We start from the raw sequence: 15,525 nt of genomic DNA, 5'->3' as shown, positions 1-15,525 counted from the left end.
TGCTGCCAGATAAGTGGGTGCAGGGTTGCAGCCTAGGTGAATTTTCAAATAGACTTTTCTTCTTATGCTCTGTGTTGTATCTGCAAGTAACCTCAACATTTTTCCCATTGGAAGGATGATGCTCAGTCTACGCAAGACTCTTTGCCCCACAAGACTGTCATAGAACTGAGTAAACAGCCAAGGTAAATGCTTTCTTTCTTAATACATGAGAATATGCAGAATGTTAAAAGTTCTACTATTGTTTTGATTTTTTTAAAAAAATAAACTATTCCGTTTCAAGGAGATATTACGGGACTTGCTAAAATTACAAAATCAAGGTGGTATAGTTGCAGTAAATTAATTTTTAGTTAATGTTTTATCCTTTTTTTGTAAATAGAGATGAGATTTCCTTATTTACAGTGTATACATTTTATGAAATAAAAATAAAGCAAATTTAACTCATAAAAATAGGATAGTTCATGAATTATGAAGAAAATAGAATAGGAAGCTTGGGTGGGAGGAAGAAAAGTTATAGATAACTCCCAAAGCAGTGACATTTCATTTATGTTTGCATTTTTTTATATGCCAAGTCTAAAGCCATAGTTTGTTTGTTTTTAAAGAAATACATTTGAGGATTTAGTAGTAGGGTGACATTGAGAAAACAAAGTATCATCTATATCTCATCTCAAAGCTTATGCTTTGCTTGAAAAACTGTTCTAATAACCAGACACTTAAATACATATTTATTTATAGGATTACTTACGTAGCCCTCACCATAACGTCTCATGGCGAGTTACAACAATATAGTCATGCAATTTAATATCAGACAAAATCATTAAAATAACGAACCAACACAGTTTAAATAAATAAGTAAATAAAGGATGTCAAAGACCAAAGTAAAGAGGTGTGTCTTCAGCATCTGCTGAAAGCTCTACAATGAAGGTGATAGATACACCTCTAGCTAAGAAAGGTAACCATGACAATGCCTTTTTAATCTGCTGTGAAATAGTCACAGAAGCACTGAGCAGTAGGGTTCAGTAAAACATAATTTATTCACTCTTTTTTATAAAAAACACACCCTGATGCTGCTTATTGTTGAAAATGTCTTAGTATCTGTTTACTATATTATACTGTGTCCTTTACTATTGCATAGTATCTGTGTAGCATAATGTCTTGATATACTTCAGTATTTCTCAGTCTTGAACAACAATATTGGTAGCAAATAAACTAGGTGAAAGAATTGATTACTGTAGTGTTTCGGAATTTGCAGTTTGGTGGGGTTTTTTGGGGCTCGAACTGTAGCTCATTTCAAGAAGAAACACTAGGAATACCTCTTTATTAATATTATAGGTATCTTATCTAGTTCATAAATGTGGTGTTTTAAATTAGTATGTTGTGTGCAAGTTTGTACAGACGTGAATAACACTGAAACTTTGTAATTGCCTAGTTGTCCGTGGTAATAGTTACAGCAGATATCTCCGTTGCTGTCATAAGGGATTGCAGCCATAGGGGTAGCCCTCATAGTACTGCCCTGCGTTCCTCAAAGCAGGGCTATGAAACCTGCGGTCATGACCCCTTTCTCTTTCCTAACCTGAGGAATTGGAATTGGAAGTGGTGTTTGTGCAGCTTCTAATAATATTCCCAATATGTTGAAAACAGTGCCATGGAGACTCTGAATTTCTCTTTTCTAGTATATGGAAGTTCTTCACATGCTTTGTTTTGCCATGAGATCAGCACTTTTGATAGTCTCGTTTGGTATGGCAACCGTAACCAATAATACTTGAGTGGGGGAGAGGAGGCGAGGAGTGGCCTAGCCCAAGTACTGCTTAAGTATTTATTGCTCAGCAATAAATACTTTGAGGCTCAGCAAAGATTGTACAGCTTTCTTATCTTCTGCTTACAAACTTCCGAAGTAATTTTTGATAGGTCTCAAGAGGGTTGCCTGCCAACTTGATGCACTCCAGATGTTTGAAGGACAACCCCCATTGGTCCTAAATAGGATGGCTGGAGCCGAAGGGAGTTGCATCCAAACCATCAAGAGGGCACCAGGTTGAGGCTGATGTAGAGCATTTCAGAGGGTTATGGGTTGTCACCATAGAACGTCTGGTTAGTTTGCAAAGTTTGCAATTTAGGTGTTGCCTGTGTTACAGATTTGTTTGTATAAACATCAGAACCGTCTTCTTGGATACAATGTTGATGAGGAGGCTATGGGTGGTGTTATAAATGCATGTACAGTGGTACCTCTGGATATGAACAGGATCTGTTCTGGAGCCCCGTTCGCATCCTGGGTAAACGCAACCCGTGTGTGCGCGGGTTGCGATTCGCCGCTTTCGCGCATGCGCGTGACGTCATTTGGACCATCTGCGCATGCGCGAGCGGCGAAACCTGGAAGTAATGTGTTCCGTTATTCCGGGTCGCCACGGGGAGCAACCCGAACCGCTCAACCTGAAGAAACTTCAACCCGAGGTATGACTGTAAACCTAATTTTGGAACAGACAATGCGGTTACAGTGGTATCTTGGGTTAAGTACTTAATTCGTTCCGGAGGTCCGTTCTTAAGCTGAAACTGTTCTTAACCTGAAGCACCACTTTAGCTAATGGGGCCTCCTGCTGCCGCCGCGCCGCCAGAGCACGATTTCTGTTCTCATCCTGAAGCAAAGTTCTTAACCTGAAGCACTATTTCTGGGTTAGCAGAGTCTGTAACCTGAAGCGTATGTAACCTTAAGCGTATGTAACCCGAGGTACCACTGTATATCTTTCTTTGCATATCTGTGCTAGATAAAAACCCGTGGTCTGATTACCTGGTGCAGGTACTCGGTGATTATCCAGTGCCACAAGTGGATGCAGCAGGGCTTTCTTTCCCTGCAGCTATGGGTCTTTCAACTCAACCTTCGGAGCTGTCATGTGCCACAGCCAGGACAAGGGTAGGCATGCCAGGATCTGTCAGAGGACAAAAGCCTCAGTTGGAGGTGGGGAAGTTTCCAGTAGGGATGGAGAAGGTGGTCATGTGGCACTGATGCTGACTTCTTCTGTAAGGGTGCAGGAGTCTGCTGGGTCAGTTCCTATTCAGTCTCCTGAGTACAAAGTTCCCAGGGTAGCCAAAGAGGCAGGTAGCCATTCGGCCAAGCCAGCTGAGTTTAGAGGTACGGAGTTGGACTCTGTACCCATCACGAAAGACATGCCACCATCTGAACAGACCCAGCAGCTCCCCTTGTAGGAGTGCTCCCTTGCAAGGTTTTCGCTGGGGATAAGAACCACGTAACCGACTGGTCCTGTGATGGTGCCTGCTTATGCCTAACCGTGATCCTAGAACTCTCGTGAAGGATGTATTCTGTACTTAGAGCTGATACTGAGACTGTGTGCTGATTTATCAATAAATTCTTTGGGATTTCCTGAGCTGAGAGTCCTCTGAGTCTTTTGTCTGAGAGTGGGAGCCAGGGCAAGACCAAATTTTGGGCCTGCAGGGGAAAGAAGTCCCATTAGGTGAGTGGATATTAATTCCACAAGTGGGAAACACCTTTGAATGTCACCTATTGATTCTTTTAACGCAATTGTAATATTTGCAGAAATCATTGATACATTTGAAGAAAAGTGCTTAGGACATTTTTTAAAAATATTGGAAAATATTATATTAGGCTTTGGGATTCTGTAAAAGTTTGTAAAGGTATGGCTTAAAATTTGGTACATGTTTCTGACTTCTTAAGAAGGGGAAAATATACTGCAGTGTACTATATAAATATAAAAGTTAACTTTTACTCAGAGTACACCCATTGAAATTAATGACCATGGCTAACTTAGGTCCATTAATTTCAGTGGGTGTACGCTGGATTGTATTCAACTAACTTTTACTCAGTGTGCTGAAAGTACTTCCAATATCATTTTTCACCATTTCTTACAATGGTCTTCTAAGCTTGCACACCTTTATTATTCCTTATTAAAAACTTGAGCTTGAAATCAAGAACCTTCATCTCATAATTTATGCCCTTGGCAACTGTACTACAATAAATAAATGCAGCAAAGGTCCAAAAGTCTAGGAATCGTCATAACTCGTCAGGAGACAGCAGGCAGAGGTCTGTGCTATCTTTCTTCCAGTGCCTCTCTTCGCTTTACCTCTTCCAGACTTGTGTGTAGTCAGATACTGTTTGTAGGCTTTTGTTGCGATTTTTAGGAAATATTTTTACTGTTGAATTCAGCTGATAAATAAATCTTTTTCAGGCTCATGCTTGTTTATTTATCTGATATCTATACATGGTGGTTGTGGTAGGCGACATACAGCTTGTGACATACTCAGATTCTTACAGTTATCTATAGATCTTGCCATTTTTTGGGGGGGGGGTGTTCTGCCTCTTCAGGTTGCAAGAGAGTCCTAACATAACTTTGAAAATCAACCGGACTTTAATGTATTGCCATTTGCTGCCATTAGTAGTCCCCCCCCCCCCACATAGGTTATCACCCAAGCTGTGATATGATATCTAACCTACGTACTTTGTGTAGTCACATTGAAATCGGTACACTTAAGTGCATTGATTTCATTGGGTTTGCTTGGAGTCCTCACCTTGTTGTGGTTTATGGGATTAGGTCAGCAGCAAGGCAACATACTAGTTTAACAGAACCACCTCTACTATGAAAAATACTATGCTTTATTTTATACTGCCTAATAAGGAAAATAGGTGAAAGAATAGAGACAGCAGCATATGTTCACCAACCATGAGTGTTTGTGCAGTATTAGAAACAGAGATATGAAAACTAGGAGCTAAATGGCTCCTTAAATCTAGGTTATGGGTTCAACGACAGAATGTCCAGGCGCACTTTTTTTAATAACAAGAATACAAAGCTGAAAATGAATGAATTGCTGCTAAAATATTACAATCATTTTTCACATGGTCTAGCCCTTCCCCTGCTCACCCCTCTAAGAGGGTCTCTTCCCCAGTCTTCAGGGAGCAGCTGGAAGTGGGGAGGTAGAAAAAGGCCCTCCTTTCCTTCCACTCTGCAGTTTTAATCTGAAATCTTAGGCACAGTACTGCGCCCAGAACTCAAAAACTGCTCACCCTAATGAAGTTCCATGTTGCAAAATGTGCCTAGAACAGCGGGAGTTTTTTGTACCTGAGAGAAGTGAGTGATGAAGTCAGTTCAGGAACATGTTGAGAGTGTGGGGGTTAGCACTCAAGTTTTGTAATCATTTTGTGGCTACATAGAATTTAGAGATCTGATCAGAACAGAGTTTCTCTTAAGATTGTTAGCAGGGAGGGGAGGATGTTTGAGAGAGATGAGAGGAACAAAGGAAAAGGTGAATTTAACAGGATTGGGGTCTAGAGCACTTGCACCACGGACTCATAATTGCTTGTTCTGGCTCTGTCTCAGAGACTCAGTTGGTAGTTGAAAGATTAAATTGAGCTGAAAGTATTTATTGCTTGTGAGTGTAGTGGTAAGGTTGAACACCAAATCTTATTTAGAGTAGCTATGAGCAGTAAATACAAACAGATGTAAAAAAATAAAGGTAACCTTTGCCTAATTAAAATTTGTTTGAAGAAACAAACTTAAATAAAACTATTGAAGTGTACCTATCCTGTGCAATATTGTCACCTTTAAATGGATGCTTTCATTTAAATAATTATTGTGATTGCTTCATATAATGGAGCGGCATTTTTAGTGCTGCTTCATTTTCCCTTGTAAAATCCACCAGAGCATGTAGCATTGTGGTAGAGATTTTCTGTGGAGTTAAAAAAAATTGGCAGATTTGCATGCACTTTTTGTTATTCTAAAGCAGCAATGCGGCAGCAAGCAAGGTACATTGGTAAAACCAGTGGCGGGTAGTTCCAAGGGTGGAACTGAAACAACAGGGGAATGTTATAAGTATAACAACTGTTTGTTTTCTTCTCTGGATGACGCTTTGCTCGCAGCACGCATTGATACTTTAGGGGGAGTATGTTATTCTAAAGCAGCAATGCGGCAGCAAGCAAAGGCTATAGCAGCCAAGACTGCTGCTTGTGGCTGGAAAGCCAAACAGGAAGTTTGTGACTGTTGCCATGGGAACAAAGGGGCAGTCCATTCTGTACTGAGCACCGGATGTTAGCTCAGTGGGTTTGTCATATGACCTGTACAGGACGTACATGGGAGGAGTTTATTCTAACTGCTGATGAGTGCAGACATGTTTTCTCTGTACTGAAGTAAAAGACAGGAATAAAAGATGTAAATAGATTTCTGTCTGCTTCTTTCCCCTCCCTGGGGACACCAAAGGGGAGAGAGGAGCAGTTGGTGTGTTTTCCTCACAGCCTGAGGAAAATCGCCGGAACGGACCTCGCGTATGTTTTATCCTGCCGGGAGTCGCCGGAGGGAGGTCTAAGGAATTCAGCCGGTGCCTGAACAGATAGGCACATACCTCAAGACGGGCCAGAATTCCAACACTTTTGTCATCAATGGATCATGGATCTTGAAGTATTTGTGGAACTGGCAGAGATGCAGGATGGCTTTTGGAGTAAATTATGAAGTAGATGAGAATTTAGAGTTTTGAGTGCAAAGTGCTTCTGCTTCTACTGGGATTATAGAAAATGGTTAGACATAAAGGATTAAATGGAGAATGTTTTTTTAAATATAAAAGTATATAGAGTTATCTCATAAAACATGAAGATGGTATGCACAGGAATATAATGTGATTGATGAGATATATGAGATATTTGAATCGTCTGTTTTGGCAATTTAGCCCACTGTTTATTAAAATAATCCCAAAGTAGGGCACAATGTATAAAAAACAAATGCAAAATACCGAGAATTAATAACATAAACCAGGCATAGGCAAACTCAGCCCTCCAGTTGTTTTGAGACTACAATTCCCATCATCTCTGACCACTGGTCCTGTTAGGTAGGGATGATCGGAGTTGTACTCCCAAAAAAACTGGAGGGCTGAGTTTGTCTATGCCTGACATAAACCCATAATCAGGGACAAGCTGCCTACCCCACAACCAGTTCTGCCCAAAGCCTGAGTAGATAAAAATGGTTTTTAACTAAAAACCCATCAGGGTCGACGCCTGTCAGATCTGTGAGGAGAGAACATTCCCCAAAAAGGTGCTGAGAACACACACTCACACTCTTAGTTCATAATGCAAATTTAGCACCATTAAGAGGGCATACTCACCTGATTGTCATTTTCAGGAAATCTTCTATGGGAGCAGGTAAAGGTAAAGGGACCCCTGGCCGTTAGGTCCAGTCGCAGACGACTCTGGGGTTGCGGCGCTCATTTCGCTTTACTGGCCGAGGGAGCCAACATTTGTCTGCAGACAGTTTTTCCAGATCATGTGGCCAGCATGTCTAAGCCGCTTCTGGCGAACCAGAGCAGCGCACGGAAACACTGTTTACCTTCCCGCCAGAGCGGTACCTATTTATCTACTTGCATTTTGACGTGCTTTCGAACTGCTAGGTTGGCAGGAGCAGGGACCAAGCAACAGGAGCTCACCCCATCAGAGGGATTTGAACCACCGACCTTCTGATCAGCAAGCCCTAGGCTCTGTGGTTTAGACCACAGCGCCACCCTTATATGGGAGCAGACAACCCATCAAATATTTAGATCCTAAACCATTTAGGACTTAAATTCATATATTATATGAATGTAAGTAGTATATGAATATTGGTTATAATATTGCTGTCATTGCTCAAAAGCCCAATCTCATCCCCTGAATTGTGTATCATATTTGCAGTGTGATTGGGCAAAATAGTGTGGGGTGTGCATATGAAAGCCTTTAGGCCTCAGCTCAGTTCCATGAAGGAGTGTTGTCATGGCGGTTCTTTTTTTGGCCATTAGTCTCTTGTTTTGCATACATGTTAATGTAAGGAAATACATGTAGTAGAACACATTTTGTAATGCTATTTCGTTTTCCCTTGTACAATTTGCTTGAGAAACCTGCTCAAGTTTGGACTTTATTATTATTTCCTTCTCTGTAGACATCGTTTTCAAGTTTAAATACATTAGCTCTTATTCAGGTCCCCCCCCCCCTACTTTTGGCAGAGACATTAAAAACATTCATATTGATGGCTTTTGACTTATATGCTAAGGCTTTGAGAGATGAGATTTTGGGTGTGAGGTTGCATATTACCTTACATTAATATTCATGGTCACCGAACAGTAGAGCATCTTCGCTTTCTCAGAAGCAGACATTTGCCTTTTTATCAAACTTGCATTTTATTTCTATATCTTGTGACCACTGAAGAAATAATAATAATAATAATAATAATAATAATAATAATAATAATAATTACTACTACTATTATAATCATCATCATCACAATAAACTATTTGGCTGTTGCATAATCATAATCTTGAGAGTCCCATGGACTACAAGAAGATCAAACGCATCCATTCTTAAGGAAATCAGCCCTGAGTGCTCACTGGAAGGACAGATCATGAAGCTGAGGCTCCAATACTTTGGCCACCTCATGAGAAGAGAAGACTCCCTGGAAAAGATCCTGATGTTGGGAAAGATGGAGGGCACAAGGAGAAGGGGACAACAGAGGACGAGATGGTTGGACAGTGTTCTCGAAGCTACCGGCATGAGTTTGACCAAACTGCGGGAGGCAGTGGAAGACAGGAGTGCCTGGCGTGCTCTGGTCCATGGGGTCACGAAGAGTCAGACACAACTAAACAACTGAACAACAACAACAACAAAATAATCAAAACGCTGGAAGATATAGTACTATATCATTGAAGGAGTTTCATTAAATTTTCCTGCTTCAGAGCAGATTTGATGAAATTTAATCCTAGTTGCAATTTATATGATGCCATGTCCGGCATATGTTTATGTATGAATTCTGCTTGAAAGTATCTCTGGCACTATAGAGGTAAGTGTTTTTCTTGAAAAAGGTTAAGAGCAGCAGGTGGTGGCGTCTGTCTCTGGAAAATGTTCTTTGGTAATCTTATTGAGAACGTCTGTTCTGTTACTATTGTGTGTGGACAATCAGATCTTTATGACCTCATTTGGTTGTACTGCTAATGCCCCTAAGACTTCGTAAGGGGCACTTTTTTGTTCGTGAAAACTCTTAATGGTGGCCACCACCAGTTTTAGTGCATGAGCCCAAAGCTCAGGTACCTTCCAGAATAGAGTTATTTTCGTGGAATGTGGCAGTTAAGAGTCAGAGAAAACTTAGTGGTGTGAGGAGTCATTGGCATTTTGGAGAGCACTTTAATGATGGACTAGGCCGAGCCTCACTACTGAATCTGGGGTGAAATGTTCTGACTGGAAATTTTTTTCTTCAGGGTCTTTCTGGCTGATGGAAACAGGAGAGCAATTTTAAATTTTTGAAGGAAGAAATCAATTCAAGCAATAGACCCTGAGGCAGTGCCACAAAGAAGTGCTCTGAATGGTGAGAGCAGCACAGCTGCCTATTGCCTCTGAAACAGAGGTAGTTGTTCAGTTTCTCCGAGTTCTTGTCTTAAGTCCAGTTTTAACGGGACATTTTTAGATGGTACGGAAAGCCTCCTTCAGTAAACCTGCCTCCATGCTTGTATTTTTTTGTGTGTGGGTGGGCTACATCTAGCATTTGTCTTTCCACATGGGTGGATGTTGTGCTGTGCTACATAGTATGAGTGAAGTAGAGTCTTTTGTGAGTGTGGTGTCTTGATTTTTATTGTAGATATCTAGTTACAGGTGACATGGTGTTTTAAGTGATGGAACTGATGCAAAGCTTTTAAAATAGTATCGCAGAGCTGTATTAGTCATAAATGTAAAACACACAATTGTGTACCTGAAATTGACATGTTGTTTGCATGGTGTTTTCATTTCCCAAATTGCGGGCTTAATTGTTGACTAAAATCACAATATAAGTTTCCTCTTCTTATTGGACTCCTAATTTCCTCTTTCACTTTCCCTTTTGTTTGTTCCCCAGTTACATTTTAATACATGGTTGAGTTTGGTTGACCTCAACTTTTGGGGAGTTCTAGGTACTTTTATCATTAAATTATTCTCTGACCTTCCCCCACCAGAGAGTGGCTTTGGATAATATTTCTGCATTGCAACTTCCTGTTCATGTGCATCTTTGTTTTTAATCTGACATAGGACTTCCACATCTGCACTGCTTGGAGATTCAAGGACAATTTCAGGCAGCAGTTATTTTTAAATTGCTGTTCAGATGATGTGGAAACAAGAACAACTTGTCACTTGGTTTTCCTTTTGTATCAATATCTCTTAAAGACACTATTCTGAAGGGGAGAGAGAGAGAGAGAGACGGAGAGGGAGAGAGAGAGAGGGAGAATTAAGTTCTTATATGGCCTGAATTTCTGTTGTGAAATTCTTCTCGGTAGTGGCACCTTCCCTTCAGATGTCAAGGAAATAAACAACTATCTGACTTTTAGAAGACATCTGAAGGCAGCCCTGTATAGGCAGGTTTTTGAGGATTGATGTTTTTATTATGTTTTAGATATGTTGTAAGATGCCTAGAAACCAGCCAGACGTTAAAATTCAGAGAGATTAGAGGCAACTTTGAGGTGGGGATCTGTTCTCCCATTCCGTGGAAAGTACCATGTACATAGATGACACCACATAATTAATAATAATATATCTCAGAATCAAGCATCTACATAGTCTATGCAAGCCTAGGCTGGCTATGTCTATGAAGGACATTGAATTTACACTACATAAAAATAATATGCAAAAAGCCCCAACACATTTCCTGCCATTTTTTTCCCATAGAAAAATTTATGTCATCATTTTAAATATTTGTGTCTTAGATTGAACTGTTGAAGTGCAAGCGGTGTGTCTCATAATTTGTTGCAGCTCATGTAAAGTTAGAGACAACTGTAGTTCTACATTTGAATGAATAAGATATGGTCTCTTGTACAGAGAACAGAATAAATCTTGAGAAGGTCAAGGCTTAAGGCATGCTGGTACTTCCTAGTGGTGAGATGAAAAACTGGGTGGTGCATATATACAACCACGTCGTCGTGATAAGTTTCGCTAGTACAGGCATCTCCCCACTTATGTAGGGGTTACATTGCAGGCCCGCGCTCGCATAAGTGAAGTTGTGTGAAGTTTAAATGCCATCTCTGCCACTCTCTCCTCAAGCCATACCAAAAAAAAAAAAAATGCTTTCTCCAAAAATATCCACAACTAGAATTGAAGCTGTGGAGCTGGCAGGAGGCTGGAGGGATGTGTGGGAAAGTGGCGGCAGTGGCGGCTGCACTACCCCACACATCAGCTGTTAGGTGGGGAGGCTGAGCAGCATAAACAAAGCCGAGTCTCTTCAGGGCTTTCTCCAACTTCACTGATACCCTCTTCCGGCTCTGGGGTTGGTCTTTTCGTGAGCCACAAGAACTCCTTCTTGGTTTGAATCGAATTATTTATTTCCCGTCACTGCATGTATACGCGGTCACACGTGAGTTGATCATGTGCAAGTGGGTGACGCTTGCACGTCTCTTAGATGCCAGTGAACATGGGGAGTAACTCAAACAAGGGGTATCTGAATGTTTAGCAATATAAATACTCTTCTTTGCCATTGTTCTCAGGTTAATTTTGGATGAATTTTATTGGGAAAGGGTCATTCAGTTGCTTTTAACTTTTTGGATTCTTTAAATATCAACTTTTTAAACAGAGGTCATGTCAGTATATTCACATTGACCAGTGCAGCTTACAGTTGCGCTCCCGCAAGAAATCACCTGAGACAAAGTAGTGTGATAGAAAGTGTAAGTGATAAAACGTATACCAGTGTTTTCATTATATTCCAACAGTTTTTCTCTATCTTTAATTTATGTGAATGGATATTTTAAGATATAGCTGCATCGTTTCTTTCTATACTAATTGCTTGTGGTTTGGGCTAAGAAATAGCAACTGTCCAGATGTTCTTTGATTCAGCTACAATACTTGGCTTCGTTTGTTGGGTGATTTTCAGTGTTTTGCAGCTAGATCTCAAAAGTACCTTTCTGAAGGAGGAAAATGTTTCCTCCAACAAAGGAAACTCATTTGAACCCGACCGAATGATAGAAAGTAATTTCAACAAGTTGTATATGCTTTTAAGAGAATATACACACCATATTAAACTGTATTTTGAGGCTCTAGACATGAAACACTTCAGGTGACTAGTAAATGAATAGATTTATCTGAAAAAGATTTGCCAAGAACTTTTCAATTTTTTTCCCTTCAAAAGTGTTCTTAAAAGAAAAACTCTTAGTAACTAGCTAGCATATTAGATGCATTGTGCAACTAGATGCTTTGTGCCCATGTATTCTTTCTGTTTTACTGTTTTCTTGGTATAACTTCCTATCTTGGTAATTCAGGTGAAAAAAGAAGTCTTTGATCAAATAACTTTGTTTTTGTAAAGATCTGGCAACATTTCTTGCAGGTACCTTTTGATTTATAACCCTACAGAACAAGAACGCTCATCAGTGGTTTCAGTCTACGTGAATACACCTCGAGTTAAAGTATTGTCTCCTTCTGGAAGACCAGTTGTGGTCCAGCTTACCGCAGTATGGGATGGAGCTGCTAAAATAACATATGATGCATACCAGGCAAGCTATTTGTAATACATCTATGAACGTGTACTGAACAAGCATGCAAATATTTTGTATGTGGGAAGCAGTAGTACAAATGATAAACAAAAAAAGGAATTCAGTCATCTACAACTGTTGCTAGATAATGTATTTTGGAAATTTTTAAAAGCATACAGGTAATAATTTTAACTTTGGGTTTTGATTATTGTCTCCCCCTTTATAAATAGTAATGAGATGCCTGTGCATTTGAGACTTGGAAGGTGCATAAAATTACTACAGCATGTGTGTTTACTTGGAAGTAAGCTCACTTTAATTTCTTGGAGGTTACTCCTAAAAAATTGTGTATAGGATTGTAGTCCTACTAAAGCTTTCTTTTAATCCAGGTTATAGTTCCAAAGTGACAAAAAAATATAATTCTTCATTTAAAATATTTAGTTTAATTATGTTTTTCCTGGTGGTGAGAAGTCAGAGCTGAATGTGTAAGTTTGAAGTTAACAATTCTCTGGACATAAAGTAAGTTATTTTGTTTGTCTCTCTGGAAAAGCAGAATCCAGGTTACATTTCCTTTCAACTTCTCTTGGCTCTCATAAAATTCTGTGGAATTTCCATCAACATTTTCTTCTGCTATAAGCCTTATGCTTTTTGTAACAGTTTCCTAAAAGTTCAAAATGAAAACATTTTTCCCCCTGCAACTGCTGAAGTACACGAAACCTACTGAGGGGTTGCAGCTGTAGTGTTTGAGCATGCAGAAAATAACTGTTCTTGATTTCCCTTTCGCTCTCTTGCTTGAAATATAAGTAAGCGTCTTTACTTGTGTGAAACAGCTTTAAAGAAAAGCATTGCAATGCTTTTAATATTCTTTATATATTCAAGTAAGAGTACATGCAGTGATTAAAACAGGGGTGGTTTGTTGCTCCAAAATTTTTTTTTGTTGATTCATTGCTCCTCAAGTTTCTCAAACGTAGAAGAATTTGATTGCATCATTACCTTTGAATTTCTTAGAATAGAAGAAAATGAGGATAAATTGATGTAGTGGAATCTTTGACTGAACGCAGTTTATTTGAAAGGCAGCTATTGTAGCTAATATTGTGTCCTAAGTTCTGCCTTATTGTGGGGAAAGCATGGATTTAATAAACTGAAAAGAATCCTGCTAAATGAGATCTAGCTCTCTTGAGTACCATTATTTTCACATGTCTGTTCATAACAAGGATGTTGGCTTTGATTAGAAAATAGTTCCTAGCACAGTTGTGAGTTTAGGATCTTGGTATAAGTCACCCTTTGGGGACTAAATAATTTTGTTTACACTTGGATGTCTGCTCTTGATATTGGAAAAATAACCTTTCTTTGCCTTCACTTAACAGATTTCTTTCTTGGTTCGTATACCACCCTTGGGTTTTGGAGTTTACCAGCTGCTGGAGGGTCTGAGTTCTGAAGCTGCATTGGCGGACTATAATCTCTATCATAACGACAAAGCTAAGCTAGTCAAGCCCTATAGAGTTTTCAACATTAAAGAGATACAGAATGCTCTGGATGAGATCATGCTAGAGAACTCTTACATGAAAGTCTGGTTCTCTGGGAATTCTGGGCTTCTTGAGGTATGTATATTTAACTATTTGAAAATATTTTGATATTGAAATAAATTGGAATAACAGTATTATTATTATTATTATTATTATTATCATTATTATTATTATTATTATTCCTTTAGAAAGTAAATACGAAAGAAAATAATAAAAATCACCGTGTCAAGATGGAATTTGTTTGGTATGGGACTACAAGTAACAGAGATAAGAGTGGGGCTTATCTCTTCTTACCAGATGGAGACGCCAAGGTAATAATAAGCTTGTGTTTGGACTATATTGAGGAAAGCAGGGAAGAGTGTGTATACTGGCTTTGATCCAGAGGTACCATTCTGCTATTGGAAAACTTCCCCCACTTTTGAAATTGATGTTGTGACCTCCCAGAAAAGCACTGGATTGAGAAAAGTGAGCCATGACGGACTGGGAAGAAAGGAGAATGAATCTCTTGAGAGTCAGTGCTCATTTAGCTATCCATTAATGGTAATCTGGGATCTGATCAAGAACATTTTTATCACGTGTCGTGTTATATAGGTATCACTAAAAAAATATATGGACTTAATCCAGGTATGCTCTTACTGGAAGAAACAGAGGCAGGGTGATTTTTGCTGGTTACTCCCTCCTGCTGTGGCCCCTTTGTGTTTCTTGAAAACAATACCCTTAAGGATTGGGAGAACTAGGTTGTAAGAGATGTGAGGAAATCAGGGTGAATTTTCTTGTACTCCACAGCTTCTTCCATCAATGGAAGGAAGCTTTCCATTTGTGGAAGGGCAACTGCACAGCCAACCTAAAATATTGAAGTAGATAGCGAAATGGGCCTTCATTTTTAACTGAAGATAAACTGCAGATACAAAACATTTTGGAAACGGGGATCTACAGCAGGATTGAGGAGCATCCAACCCACAGACCTAATTAGGTCTGGGAGGGGTCGCTGCTTGACTCATGAAGCTATTACCCCCCCAAAAAAAAAAACCACAACCACCTGTCCCAGGCCTCCATCAGATGAGGGGCAGGTGGAGATGTGGCAGCCAATGAGTGATCAGGACCTTTGAAATGTGTTCCTGGTTGTGCATTTATAAGAGGAGGGGGCTTGCTGTTGCTGCTGACGACTGAGAAGGCCATCTCCCAGTTTTCTTGGGATTTCCATAAATAAATATTCCAATTTTATGAAAAGCTGTGCCAGAAAGAGGGAAACTATTTAATTAGCGATCAGATGTCGTTGAATAACAATTGTCCTTTGTTCCTCTTGGTTGAAGCTTGAGGGATCTTTGACAAGATAAATGTGGCCCCAAATCCATCTCTCTCATACAAAGTACGATTTTAGCTTGGAGCTCTTTCAAGGCATTCCACAGATGTGGTGAAAGAAGATGTGTGAGGGACATGCTTCTTCCTACTTTTTGGAGTTCCTCTGAAGGGTCGCAACAACAGTGCCCCCACTTAAGCAAGACAATGAAATGTGAAGATTCAAAGTACTAACATAACTTTGCTTTTGTCTTTTTTC

The 15,525-nt window shown here is 39.7% G+C and overlaps 1 protein-coding gene across 1 annotated transcript in view; it reads left to right on the top strand.

The window, feature by feature from the left end:
• The window catches only part of MAN2A1 (mannosidase alpha class 2A member 1), a 57,625-nt gene that overhangs the window by 32,510 nt on the left and 9,590 nt on the right, over positions 1-15,525 (top strand). Inside the window, exons 12-15 of the mRNA XM_081930430.1 lie at positions 115-182; positions 12,300-12,465; positions 13,809-14,042; positions 14,156-14,278. Coding sequence (XP_081786556.1) covers positions 115-182; positions 12,300-12,465; positions 13,809-14,042; positions 14,156-14,278 — 591 coding nt within the window. The remainder of the gene's footprint in view (positions 1-114; positions 183-12,299; positions 12,466-13,808; positions 14,043-14,155; positions 14,279-15,525) is intronic.

This window comes from Podarcis melisellensis (genome assembly GCF_964234715.1).
Source record: "Podarcis melisellensis genome assembly, chromosome: 11".
Classification (NCBI taxonomy): Eukaryota; Metazoa; Chordata; class Lepidosauria; order Squamata; family Lacertidae; genus Podarcis; species Podarcis melisellensis.
This window is presented reverse-complemented; position numbering and strand designations above follow the sequence as displayed.